The following is a 14,460-nucleotide window of genomic DNA, read 5'->3' on the forward strand; positions in this document are numbered from 1 at the left end:
CCCTTCCATTGCCCTCCTTTCCATATTACCTGTTAGGCCGCGTACACACGGGCGGATTGTCTGGCCAACTAAGTTCGTCAGACAATCCGACAGACACTCCGTTCAAAATTTGCATGAACGGACTTGACCACACACGATGAGCAGACAGTCCGCTGAAAGCGTGCGCGATGACGTCTACAGCACGTACGACGGGACTAGAAAAACGACGTCCTATACACTGCAATGCAACCTTCGGCCGTGTAAATCCTTTCTGAGCATGCGCCATACTTAGTCCGTCCAACTTGCCTACACACGAGCGGACTGTCCGTTGAAACCAAGTTTGGACGGACAAAACCAAGTTTGAACGGACTGTCTTACGGAAATTCCGTAAGACTTTGTTCGTCAGATTGTCAGCTGAAAAAGTCCGCTGAATCCCACACACGAGCGGATTGTCCTCTGAAACACTGTTCAGTGGACTAAGTTGGACAGACAATCCGCCCGTGTGTACGCGGCCTTACTGTTAAATCTCAAAAACATAACCTCGTAAAATTTTTCCAGGTTGGCAACTAATTCCTAGACACTGGAGAACTACCTCCTCACCATCCGTCATAGAATGGGTCGACGAGATAAACAACATTATAGTTATGGAGGAAATGCAAGCCAAATCCCCAGACAAAAATGCTAAATTATCCTTATGGAGTATCTGGAGCCATTACTGTACCTCAGATAAACGGAAGCAAAGACTCTCATTGGCGAATAATCCTTGAGAGGCTAACCTCAAAATGATGATCTTGCGCCCTGGATGGATAACCCCCTATTAAGATGAGTCTCTCCACCTCCCTCCCCCCTTCTACCCCTACAACCTCCCTTCTACTTAACTGGTTCCCCCCTTATAATATTGCTTATATCTCTCCCTAACATATCTTTTTTTGGCTATATATAGCCATACCACAAAACCAAGTGTATTTTAACTCCTCAATATGAGTACTTCAATCACTCATGGAACTTGAAAGCCTTTTGATTAAGATCAAGTGTAGAATCTGTTCTTTTCAGTTACCAGGGGGTGGCGCTTGCTTCTGTCCCTGTTTTACGGAAAAGTGGACCAAGGGTGGCGGTGGCTATGCAAAACATGCTGGTGTAAAGTTAACCTGGAGTGGTTCATAGACAAAAGGGAAGCCTTCTGATGGGGATGGAGAACCACTGGGTCCGGCTGAAGGGCTGGGTCCCTGGCCTAGAATTGGTGCAGTCCCTAGACCTGCCAGTTTTTCAGGAGAGCACGCCAGCCCCACTAGTATTGGGGGGGGGGTGTTGGGCTGGTTCTTCCTGAATATAATTAGGTGGGTGTAATGGGAGCAAGGGGGGAGTATAGTGAAGAGTGCTCTTCCTGAGCTTCCAGAGCTCTATACCTTTCTGGTGGGGAAAGGGGCTGTATCGGTCTGGGCTGTTGGTCAGGGTTGTGACGAAAAGCCTGTGGTGAATGTGCCCCTGGAGTGGCAGTCCAGGGTTGCCATAGCTCACACAAATTTTCGGGGGGGGCACTTTGAGATTTGGCACCTTGGTCGCTTCACTAAACACACTTTTTTCACACCTGCCTCTAGGGCAGGGGTGCTCAACCTGTGGCTCTCCAGCTGTTGCGGAACTACAAGTCCCATGAGGCATGGCAAGGCTGAAAAGTACAAGCATGACTCCCAAATGCAGAGGCATGATGGGACTTGTAGTTTCACAACAGCTGGAGAGCCACAGGTTGAGCACCCCTGCTCTAGGGCCTAGCTTTTTGGCTAGGACCAGAGGAATTTATGATTCCTGGCCGAAAGGCCACTTTTCACTTCTCCCACTTCCTTCTTCCCCACTTTCTTTTTATTTATCCCTATGTTGTCACTTTTATGTATTTTTTGTTTGGTGTTCACGTTTGTCACAGTGTGATGATTAGGGTATGGGTCCTTGGGCCTACCCTGAAAGTCTTGGGGGGGGGGGGGGACATAGGCCTTCTGGCTTGTTTCGCTCTCTCTCATGGGGTCTCCCTTCGGGAGAGCCCCACCTAGTACTTGGGTGGGTCTGTTTCTGCAGACCCTCCAGAGAAAGGGTACAACAGTCCCCATCTGGAGCCTAACGCCCTGGGGGATCAGGGTAAGGTCCTTCCCTAGTGGAACACTGTATAACACCCGTTGCATGTTTTGTGTCTCACTCTTTATGTGTGTGTACTTTTTTTGCCACTGGGTGGAGTTTTTGGGTGTGTTTGACACGCCACTGGCTTTTCGCCCCAAAAAAAACAAAAAACTTTAAAGTATGCCAACACTATTGTTCTGATAACTCACAATGCTCAGTGTAGACACATTGATTTTCTCAGTCTCGGGGCGCAGCAGGTTCCCACAGGGGCACCCAGACCGATAGAAGTTGCACTTGAACGAAAATCAGTACTGCATTTGAAATTTTACCTCAATGCTTCTGGGACTCCTCTAATGCAAATATTGTGGCGACGGCCATGATTATCGAGATCTCTATGATGTGTGAGAGATGCATGTCAGAAGATTTTTGAACTTGCCTGATGGCATCCAAAAGGTGTGCTGAGGCCTGCTCCACTGTACCCATCATGGATGCTATAGCCTGTATGTCAGCTCTGAGGTCTGTGATTGCTACTGATAGCGTGGATTTAATGTCAATGGCTATCATCTGTAACTCTGACAGGCTAGCGTTCTTTGCAGGTAGGGATGGGCTTTATGTTCGGGTCAAGTTAGTGTTAGACTCGAACATTGGCTGTTCGCTGAACAGCGAACAATTTGGGGTGTTTTTGCAGCAAATTCGAAAGCCGTCGAACACCCTTTAAAAGTCTATAGGAGAAATAAAAAGTGCTAATTTTAAAGGCTTATATGTATGGTATTGTCATAAAAAGTGTTTGGAAACCTGGGTCCTGCCCCAGGGGACATGTGTCAATGCAAAAAAAAGTTTTTAAAACAGCTGTTTTTTCAGGAGCAGTGATTTTAATAATGCTTAAAGTGAAACAATAAAAGTGTAATATTCCTTTAAATTTCATACTGGGGGGTGTCTATAGTATTGTAAAACAAAAATTGTCTATAGTATGCCTGTAAAGGGGTGCATGTTTCCTGTGTTTAGAACAGCAAAATTACATTTCTAAAAGGAAAAAAAAAAGTAATTTAAAACTATTTGTGGCTATAATGAATTGTTGGTCCGACAATACACATAAAAGTTCATTGATAAAAACGGCATGGAATTTCCCCACAGGGAAACCCCAAACCAGACCCTTCAGGTCTGGTATAGATTTTAAGGGGAACCCTGTGCCAACATTTTTTTAAAAATGGTGTAAGGTTCCCCCCAAAAATCTATACGAGACTCTTATCCAAGCACACAACCTGGCAGGCCACAGGAAAAGAGGGGGGACGAGAGAGCGTCCCCCCTCCTGAACTGTACCAGGCCACATGCCCTCAACATTGGGAGGGTGCTTTGGGGTAGCCAAAGCACCTTGTCCCCATGTTGATGGGGAGAAGGGCCTCACCCCCACAACCCTTGCCCGGTAGTTGTGGGGGTCTGTGGGCAGGGGGCTTATCAGAGTCTGGAAGCCCCCTTTTAACCAGGGGACCCCCTGTGTTTATTGGTAATGGGGTACAAATGTATCCCTACCATTTCACAAAAAAGTTTCAAAAAGGATAAAAAAACACAAGAGACTGTTTTTGACAAGTCCTTTATTAATTTCTTCTTCTTCTTTTTCCATCTTCTTTCTTCTGGTCTTCCTTCGGTGTTTCTTCTTCTTCCTCCATATTCTTCTTTTTCCTCCATCATCATCTTCTTCTTCCTCCATCATCATCTTCTTCTTCCTCCATCTTCTTCTTCCTGCATCATTTTTTATTTTATTTTGGCGCTGGGTTCCCCTTAAAATCCTTACCAGACCTGAAGAGCCTACACACGATCACACCAAAGTCCGTTAGTTTAGAACGCGATGACGTACGATGGAACTAGAAAAGGAAGTTCAATAGCCAGTAGCCAATAGCTGCCCTTGTGTCGTATTTGGTCCGTCAGAATACCATACAGACGAATGGTTTTGTCGATAGGAATTGATTCCATCGGAAAGATTTAAAACATGTTCTATTTCTAGGTACGTCAGAATAAAAAAAAAAAAGTCAGATGAAGCCCACACATGATCGGAATATCCGATGAAATGATTCCATCTGACCTTTTCTGCCAGAAAGTCTGGTCGTGTGTACGCGGTATAAGGGTTCTAGTAGTCTGTCCCACACAGAGCATTATAGAACTTTTCTTGTATATACTGTAGGCTTTGCCTTTGCTGATGCATTCTCTTTGACCATGCTGGATGTGTTTGCATGTGAGACATGTACATTTACTACACTGGTTACAAAGTTAGTCAGGTTGAAAAAAAAAAAGACACCCGTTCATCTAGTTCAACCAATAAAAGAGAAAATAAAATAAAATCATACAATCCCATATATGCAATCCTATACCCACAGTTGAGTCGGAGCAAGGCGAAAAAACCCCAGCAAAGCATGATCAAATTTGCTACAGCAGGGGAAAAATTCCTTCCTGATCTCCTGAGAGGCATTCCGATATTCCCTGGATCAACTTTACCTATAAATGTTAGTACCCAATTATATTATAGACATTCAGGAAAGAATCCAGGCCTTTTTTAAAGAAATCTACTGAGCTGGCCAGAACTAGCTCTTGAGGGGAGCAACTAGTTAAACGTCGGCCTGTGTGTGCTTGTGAATTCAGGCTGTCCACAGTTCTTGGCTACATGTCCAAAGCAGCTACACTTCCTGTCCTACTCCTGATCCCTATGTAATAGATTCTCACCTTTAGTGGAGTGGGTGGAACCCTGTTTTAATGTGGACATTTTATTGTTTCAAGGAGCAAGTTTCCTGTATGGCCGACAGAGGTGAAGGGGACTCCCCTTTCAGGTGTATATCATACCTTTTTGTCAAAGCTACATTTGCTTCCACATCTGCCTGCTCCTGAGCAAACGTGTCTACAACAGTGTCTTGAAAGGAGATGGCGGGTTGCGCTTTGATTCGCTCCTGTAGGGCTTACCTGACTGGGCTGGCCTTCATTCACACCACAAACTGGTCCCTCCAGTTGGTGATTTGAGGTAGATATATCGGCACAGCAGTGTACATCCTTGTCCAGATGTTTTCTGAGATTCTGGAGTGCTACCACAAAGTGGGTGAGGCTTTTGCCCTCCTGCTTCTTCCAGACAAAGAACATCCGTCTCAATTCCGAAACCATCACATTCTGACCTCCATGCATGCTACAATCTGTTCCAGGCTGGCCTGGTCATCTTTTGGTAGCACCATCACCACTCGCCATCACCCTCCAGGGAGCTGATAGCCAGCCCTGTGATCATCCAGGGGGAACCTGATACAGGCAGCAGCACTCCCCAGTCTCTCCTCTCACTCAGCCAGGGAAATGTTGGAGCTGTTAAACTAAGGCACCAGGGCCAAGGCCGATCCTAATGGTGCCATGATGGTTTCCACTCCTCCTTCTGCACCCTCTGCAAGAAGGGATATATCCTGCAGACTGCTGCCAAGTGTGGGTAGGTGCACTGTGGTAAACACTTAGAGTCCAGTCGCAAAAAACAGAACTGTTTTGAAATTGAAGTTCAGTGATGCACAATAAACCCTGCGTCAAGACAACTTGGCCGCCCACACTCACAGCATGTACAGCGATCAGTAATAGCAGTAGGTCCCAAGTGCACTGACAGTGTCTGTCTTGAGGGGCCAAATGTGGCCTGGCCAGTTTGTATGGAAGTGGGAAGGCTACCAGGAAGGATGGCGTGTCCCTGCACTTGCCCTACTTGTCTGCAACCTCTCCCTGATGCTAAGCACTATCCCTGATAGATTAATCACCTGTCTCTACTGTAGCCACACATAGCCTGGGTGGTCTGTACCCAAGTGGGAAGGCATCAAGGAAGGATGGCATGTCCCTTCACATTCCCTACTCATCTGGAATGTCACTATGATGCTAATCACTGTCCCCAACATAGGAGTGACCTGCCCCTACTCTAGCCACACATGCAATGCTCGCTAAATCTGGGAGCCACTTTCTTAAATAGACTCTGCCTGACCAAGATAGCCACCGCAGTCACATCCAATGGATTGATCCAATTGGATGCTGCGTCTCTGTGATCATAAAGAAACTAGGTTACTCTCGACTTCCTCCCCACCTGCATTGCCACTGTAGAGGAGCACCACCTACAGGTGTATATCCAAGTGCTTCTAATATTAATATGGGGGCTCATGAGATCAATGCAGGAGCTCTTTAACTGGAAAAGGAAACCTGTCTTAACCACTTTCAGACCGGACCATTTTGCTGGTAAATGACCAGAGGTCTTTTTACACTTTGGCACTGCGCTGCTTTAACTGGTAATTGCGCTGTCATGCAATGTTGTACCCAAACAAAATTTGCGTCCTTTTCTTCCCACAAATAGAGCTTTCTTTTGATGGTATTTGATTGCCTCTGCGATTTTTATTTTTTGCGATATAAACGTAAAAAGACCGCAAATTTTTTAAAAAAATGATATTTTCTACTTTTTGTTATTAGAAAAATCCAATAAACTCAATTTTAGTCATACATTTAGGCCAAAATGTATTCAGCCACATGTCTTTGGTAAAAAAAAAGTCAATAATTGTATATTTATTGGTTTGCGCAAAAGTTGTCACATCTACAAACTAAGGTACGTTTTCTGGAATTTACACAGCTTTTAGTTTACGACTGCCTATCTCATTTCTTGAGGTGCTAAAATGGCAGGGCAGTACAAAACCCCCCCAAATGACCCCATTTTGGAAAGTAGACCCCCTAAGGAAATTGATAAGAGGCATGTTGAGCCCATTGAATATTTTATTTTTTTGCCTCAAGCGATTAAATAATGACAAAAAAAAAAATTATTTTTTTTTTTTACACAAAGTTGTCACTAAATGATATATTGCTCACACATGCTATGGGCGTATGTGAAATGACACCCCAAAATAAATTCTGCTGCTTCTCCTGAGTACGGGGATACCACATATGTGGGACTTTTTGGGAGCCTAGCCGCGTACGGGGCCCCGAAAACCAAGCACCGCCTTCAGGCTTTCTAAGGGCGTAAATTTTTGAGTTCACTTCTCACTACCTATTACAGTTTTGAAGGCCATAAAATGCCAAGATGGCACAAAACCCCCACAAATGACCCCATTTTAGAAAGTAGACACCCCAAGCTATTTGCTGAGAGGCATGTTGAGTTCATGGAATATTTTATATTTTGCCACAAGTTGCGGGAAAATTACAAACTTTTTTTTTTTTTTTTTTTTTTTAACAAAGTTGTCACTAAATGATATATTGCTCATGCATGCCATGGGCATATGTGAAATGACACCCCAAAATAAATTCTGCTGCTTCTCCTGAGTACGGGGATACCACATATGTGGGACTTTTTGGGAGCCTAGCCGCGTACGGGGCCCCGAAAACCAAGCACTGCCTTCAGGCTTTCTAAGGGCGTAAATTTTTGAGTTCACTTCTCACTACCTATTACAGTTTTGAAGGCCATAAAATGCCAAGATGGCACAAAACCCCCACAAATGACCCCATTTTAGAAAGTAGACACCCCAAGCTATTTGCTGAGAGGCATGTTGAGTCCATGGAATATTTTATATTTTGCCACAAGTTGCGGGAAAATTACAAACTTTTTTTTTTTTTTTTTTTTTTTCACAAAGTTGTCACTAAATGATATATTGCTCACGCATGCCATGGGCATATGTGAAATGACACCCCAAAATAAATTCTGCTGCTTCTCCTGAGTACGGGGATACCACATATGTGGGACTTTTTGGGAGCCTAGCCGCGTACGGGGCCCCGAAAACCAAGCACCGCCTTCAGGCTTTCTAAGGGCGTTACAGTTTTGAAGGCCATAAAATGCCAAGATGGCACAAACCCCCCCCAAATGACCCCATTTTGGAAAGTAGACACCCCTAAATTTAGGGGTACACTAGTGAGACTAGGTAATAAATGGCGGGTGCCCTGAAACTATAAAAAAATAACTAACCAACCAGCGTCACCTGTAACAGTTATATGGTGATCACTGGTGAAAGGGTTAACTAGGGGGCAATCAGGGGGCTTTATGCGGTAGTATATGGGGGTCCCTGGCGCTATAAAAAGCTGCGGCGAACCTAAATACCTACCTGCCTAACTAGCGTCACCTGTGACACTAATACGGCGATCAGAAAAATGATCGCTTATTAGGCTGGGTTCACACTGGAGCGATGCGGAAACGCCGCAAATCCGCGGCGGGTTCCCGCATCGCATGCCTCCCGGCGGCAGTTCACACTGCCCTATGCGAACTGCTGGGAGTGTCAGTGAAATGTTACTGACACCCCCAGATCAGTTCGCATATCGCAGTGCGATCTGCAAACTCGGATCGCATGGTGTGAACACCCATGCGATCCGATTCTGCTGCGGGCCAAAAAAAGGCGGGTGCGGCGGGTGCGGCGGGTGCGGCGAATGGCTGAACTCGAATCGCACAGAGATCGGATGTGATTTGCACTGCAGTGCGGTGCGAATCACATTCGTTCTCATAAACCGCTGCAATGTGAACCCAGCCTTAGTGACACTGGCGACGGGGGGTGATCACGGGGTTAAACCTTTATTGGGGGGGTTAGGGGGGTACATTAGAACTAAAGGGGGCTAACCCTAACTGCCCTAACAGTTATTACAGTCACAAATGACACCAATGCAAAAAAAAAAAAATATGACATTGGTGTCACTGTGACTGGGGGGCAGGGGTAATTGGGGGGGTGATCGGGGGGTAAAGGGGGGGTGTGAGTGTGCCTGGCATGTTCTACTGTGTGTGTAGAGTGTTGGTGCAACTCACCGATCCGCTCTCCTCCGTGTCGGAACAAAAAATACCGACACGGAGGAGAGAATACATCACTTCCTCTCCTGTGTTTACATTACAGGAGAGGAAGTGATGTCACCGGGGATTTCTATTCGTCGGGAGCGATCGCGAGGGGGTGGCCATGAATGAATGGCCGCCCCCTCATCCCGGATCGCTCCCGGACGAAAACCGACCGCCGCAGGCACCGGGCGGGGGCCCGATCGGGCCCCCGACCCGCGGGAGGCAAGGGACGTACATGTATGTCCTTATGCCTGCCCGTGCCATTCTACCGACGTACATCGGCGTGCGGCGGTCGGCAACTGGTTAAAGAGGATGGCTAATCCTGTAATTTTCTTGTTGTTGGAAGCTAGGTGCATTTTAGAGTATTACTTAGAGGAAATTAGTATCATTCCTGTCTTATTAAGGCACGTCTCCTGAAAAAAGCCATTCAAAATGTCTAAACAACACCCGAATAGAGAGAAAGGAACCAAGAACAACAAATAGTTCACCAGAAACCAAGAACGACAAACAGTTCATCACTTCCTGTTCTGCCTTCTTGTTTACCTGGCCTCCAGTGATCTGTGTCTGATCGGCTGCATGGCAGGCTAGAGGAGAGATTTAGGGTCTAATAGACCCCAGATCTCTTCATAAAAATTACCTGTCATGGCTCATTCTGTTACAAGGGATGTTGCTCATCCTTTGTGATAGCAATAAAGTTAATTAGAAAAAAAAAAGTGTAAAAACCAAAATAAAATGTACAGTGCCCCCTATTCCACCATGCTTACACGGAAATGCAAATGCATACGTTACTCCCGCAATGCATACAGTTTGTAAACAGCGATCGCACCACACATGTGAGGTATTTTCACGAACATCTGAGCGAGCGCAATAATTCTAGAACAGATCTCCTGTGCAAGTCTAAATTGGTAACCTGTAAAGGCGTTTAAAGCCATGCCTATGAAAAAATGTAAGCACCATAGTTTTCTGCCATTCCACAGGCAGATGCAATTTTAAAGCGTAACATTTTAGGTATCCATTTACTCAGCGTTTGGAAAGAGTGTAGGTATGGCTCTCTTCCAATTAGAAAACACTTAAGTGTATGACTTTTAAACCTGATTAGGTAGTACTATTGTGTTGCACCCCTTGCAGAGTGCAGCACTAAATGAATAAACCCTTAATAAACCCTTAAGGCAATAAATTCCCTATAACAAGTATATTTACTGAATTAGTTATTTAATTTACAAATTTTTGGTGTGTTACACCCTTGCAAGGTACAGCACCAAAAAGGAAATGACCTTTAAGGCTGGATTCACACCTATGGATTTTTTGTGCTTTTCGCATTTTGCAGATTTAAAGCAAAAAATGAAAAATAAATGGGTGCCGTCAAAATCCTATTTGCGGCCCTGCCAGAGGTTACAACATACAAAATAACAAATAAAATGTTCACAGGTTTACATTAGACATGTGCAGAGTGAAATATTTTGTTTCGGAATTTCGTTTTCGTCCAGAAAATACATTTATTTAGTTATTCCTGAAATTAGTTTTTATTTATTTTGTTTTTCATTAAAAAATTGCATTCATCCGAAAATCCACATGAATTACGGTCAAATCTGTTTTTGAAGGCTTATGGTGTCTGTGGAATGTATAAAGAAGATTTGACAGAGCTGCTAAACTCTATATAGCCTATAGGTGGAGCATTTGACTCCGGAAATGTACGATTGCAGCGTTGTACAGATTTGATGCTCCGTCGAATATTACTATAAACGTGTGTGTTTTTCGTTGCTTTGTCGAATCTCCATCATTCATGTTGAATGAATAGTCTAAGTCTCAGTGTCAGGTGTCAGATAGTGAGTGACCGATAATAACAAATATGGCGGTAACCCATTGTGAGAGCAACATGGAGGCATTGGAGGACGTTCCTGGGCCATCTACACGTGTTTTTGTGTATATATATATATATATATATATATATATATATATATATATAATTTACTCGTTCAAACGGAAACTGGTGATAGCGATCACTGATCAGACAGGTAACAAGATTCTATAATAATAAATCCCCCCCACAACACAGGCAGCCTCTGAGGCTATCACAACAACACTAGGAGCAACACTAGTATCACTATAAGGTTCTCACACTAACACAATAGCAGCAGATTATTAAGAAAAAGCTACAGTAAGTTGAACTGTAGCTTGCTTCACTATTGTTCTCCTGCTGTGCTTATGCTTAATAATAATTCTGGTTCTCTGACAAGTGACAATTCATACGGACCAGCTAAGATTGACTGTCTTCTGAAATAATTCAGTGTGTATGTGTCTTTCTGCTAGCAATCGTAAGTGAAAGTGGTTACAATCAGCCAATAACATTCATCATCATTATTTTTATTTTACTTCCCCCATCCAATTCCAGAATATTTTCTCTCTGTCAAATTTTTTCTTTATATAATCTTGGACTAATAGAGGTAAGGTTAGGCACATTCGACCACAGGTTCAATAGACATAGATTGTTATTGTCAGAGTCACGTCAAATCTCCTATTCTATATCAAATTGTTGTAACAACGAAAATGAAAATAAAGCATTTATTTATGTTGGATCTTTCGTTTTTCGGATTCTGCGCTTTCGTTATTATTTGTCAAAACGAAAACAAAAATACCAGAAATTCGGATGAAAATGCATTTGGACGAAAACTAATGCACATGTCTAGTTTACATATAAACCCATTAAATTGTACTAGCACATATACATATATATATATATATATATATATATATACACATACATACATATATATATATATATATATATATTATATAAATAATTTAGCACTACATTTTCAAAGGGTGTAACACACCTATAGAAGCAATTTGGTATCAGTTACATTGATTATCAATCACACCCAGCAGAGGGTTTTTATTATTCTCTGTCTAAGGTGGCCATATATCACATCACGGATTTACATGCCAGACCGGCCAAGGGTATAACACCTCAAGAATTGGCACTTTGATAATAAGGTTCTAGTATCACACCTTTCCCGTTTTTCAATCCTTACAGGAATGTTTTTACCATACCAAACGCAATTACACTGGTTCAGAGGTGTACTGCACAGAGGGTGTAACACAGTAGTACACTCCCATTATAGGGGTCACATTTCTTACCTTTTATTACCTTGGCTTTTTATACATCTACTCGTTTAGATCATCTCCACACTTAAAGGCCATTTCCTTTTTGGTGTTGTACCTTGCGGAGGGTGTAACACACTGAAAATTTGTAAATTAAATAACTAATTCAGTAAATATACTTGTTATAGGAAATTTCTTCCCTTAAAGGTTTATTCATTTAGTGCTACACAATAGTACCACTTTATCAGGTTTAAAAGTCATACATCTAAGGGCTCTTTCACATGGATGTGTCCGTGTACGGAGCCCGCTCTGCTCACTGCTGACATCCGACGCTCCATAGAGGTCTGCCTAAAAAACTGACAGGTGGACCTGAACGGATCGTTCATGTGAAAGAGGCCTTAGTGCTTTCTAATTGGAACAGCACCACACCTACACTCTTTCCAAACCAATTAGTGTATTTTACTCAGGTGATAGTATTTTTGTAGGGGGAGCAGTTCATTCAAAAGTTTATCTGCATGTACTTTCCCCTGCACGGAATCACCCATAAACCTTTTCACTCAGCGTAACATCATATTTTACATTATACAAAAAAATTGGACTAACTTTAGTGTTTTTTTTTTTTTTTTTAATTCATGAAAGTTGTTTTTTCCCAAAAAAATGTGCTTGAAAAACCGTTGCACGAATACCGTGTGACATCAATTGCAACATCCACAATTTTATTCTATAGAGCCTCTGCTAAAAATAAATATAAATAATGTTTGGGGGTTCCAAGTCATTTTCTAGGAAAAAAAAAAATTAGATTAGAAGTGTCAGAATTGGCACAGAAACAGTTAGGGTGTGGGCTATTTCGTCTTGGCAGGTGAAGAGACTTTTTTTTTTTATTCAGCTCCTTATTTACTACTTAAGTAAACAGCTGGGGATTTTCTCATTTACTTTTTGAACAATAAAGACGTCTGGAGCTAAATATATGCACGCATAAAGGTATTGTACCTGTATATAACTTTTAAATGATTAATATTTATTGCTATTCATGATAATGTTGTTTTAGCATGCATTGTTAGTTTCATTGTTCAGTTTTATTTTTATTTATGTTTATTTCTACCTGCAATAGTGATGTATATTAAGTTTCGTTTTTGCTAAAAAGACAATAAAGAACAGTGTAGTGATGTTAAAAATTGTAAGACTACAGGTTATTTAATTTTTTATTTTTTTTTATGTATGACTGTTTTCCAAAATACCATAGGATTACCAAACCAAGAACATTTTTTTCCTAAATTATAGCTATAACTAAAGCAAAACATATTTTTTTGCTAGTTTGATGTGCAGATACAGTTTTTTTTTTTTTTACAGATATTTTGACAGCTGTTAGCAAATGTCTTCAGAAAATTACGTGATCAAATCAAATGCAAGTATGAAAAATCAAAAACCCTTGCAAGATAAAGTGGCCATTGTTGCTGGGTCAACATATGGGTATGTTAAAGACATTCTAAAAATATCCAATCAGTAGTTTATTATTAAAGGGGTGGCCTCCTCTTCATGTGAGCAGCCCCCCAGAAGGTGCTTCACTTTGCACCCGAGTCAGTCGCAGCTCTCTGATTTCCTCACATACAATGCAGGACCAGAAGTCCTGCATTGTAAGAAGGGTTGAAGGGCTGAAGAGGGCCCATCCACAAACCCATAATGTCAGACTGCAGAGGAAAGTGCCACCTGCTAGGGGAATGGATTGTATTTTGTATTAACATTGGGAATTCCACTGCAGTTTTACATTCAAACGCAGCCTGAATTTGGGCTTTAAAGTTGTTCTAATTTTTTACGTTAATGCATTCTCTGTATTAGGATAAAAAAACTTTTGGAGAAGAGCTCCCCCCAGCCCCTGCTATACTTATCTGAGCCTGATCTTGATCCAGTGCTGTGCACAAGAGCAGTGGCTCCCTCTGCTTTGTCCTTCCCCTTTGGCTCAGAGATATCAGTGGCCATTGGCTCCTCCTGCTGTCAATCACAGCAAGTGAAGAGAAAGTTGGGGGGCAGGGCCAAGCAGCACTCTGTTTGTCAATGGACACACAGAAAGAGGCTCACATAGCAGATTGTTACGAGCTGGTTCACACATCTCTGCAGTGGCTTCGGTGCAAATTGCACAGGAGCCCTGTGCCTCTTTTGGTCTGTGGCAGGTCCGAATTCAGCCAAAAATTCATGCTGAAATTCTACCTGAAATGGTGAATGGAAAGTAGACATGTGCAATTTGTTTTTCGTCTAAATTCGTCAAATCTGGTAATTCGGAAATATTAGAATTAACGGAAACCCATTTAACAAACTATTCCGAAATTAAAAATGCAAAAAATTTTAAATTCAGAAAATAAGAATGAAAAGCCGAAAATTTAAAAACCTGAAAATTAGAAAATTTTAAATAATAACTATTCCTAACTATTAAATTATCAGTATTGGAATTTTCTTTCAAATTTGGCTGTTAGTGAACGTAACAAATACAAATT

General features: G+C 42.4%; 1 protein-coding gene across 1 annotated transcript in view; it reads left to right on the plus strand.

The window, feature by feature from the left end:
• The first annotated feature begins 13,327 nt into the window (after window positions 1-13,327).
• Window positions 13,328-14,460, plus strand: part of LOC143940232 (dehydrogenase/reductase SDR family member 4-like) — a 76,139-nt gene continuing 75,006 nt past the window's right edge. The window contains exon 1 of the mRNA XM_077461404.1: window positions 13,328-13,441. Coding sequence (XP_077317530.1) covers window positions 13,344-13,441 — 98 coding nt within the window. The 5' untranslated portion in view covers window positions 13,328-13,343. The remainder of the gene's footprint in view (window positions 13,442-14,460) is intronic.

Source organism: Lithobates pipiens, unplaced genomic scaffold (genome assembly GCF_037356315.1).
Source record: "Lithobates pipiens isolate NorthernLeopardFrog02 unplaced genomic scaffold, aLitPip1_a1.2 Scaffold_3, whole genome shotgun sequence".
NCBI classification, from domain to species: Eukaryota; Metazoa; Chordata; class Amphibia; order Anura; family Ranidae; genus Lithobates; species Lithobates pipiens.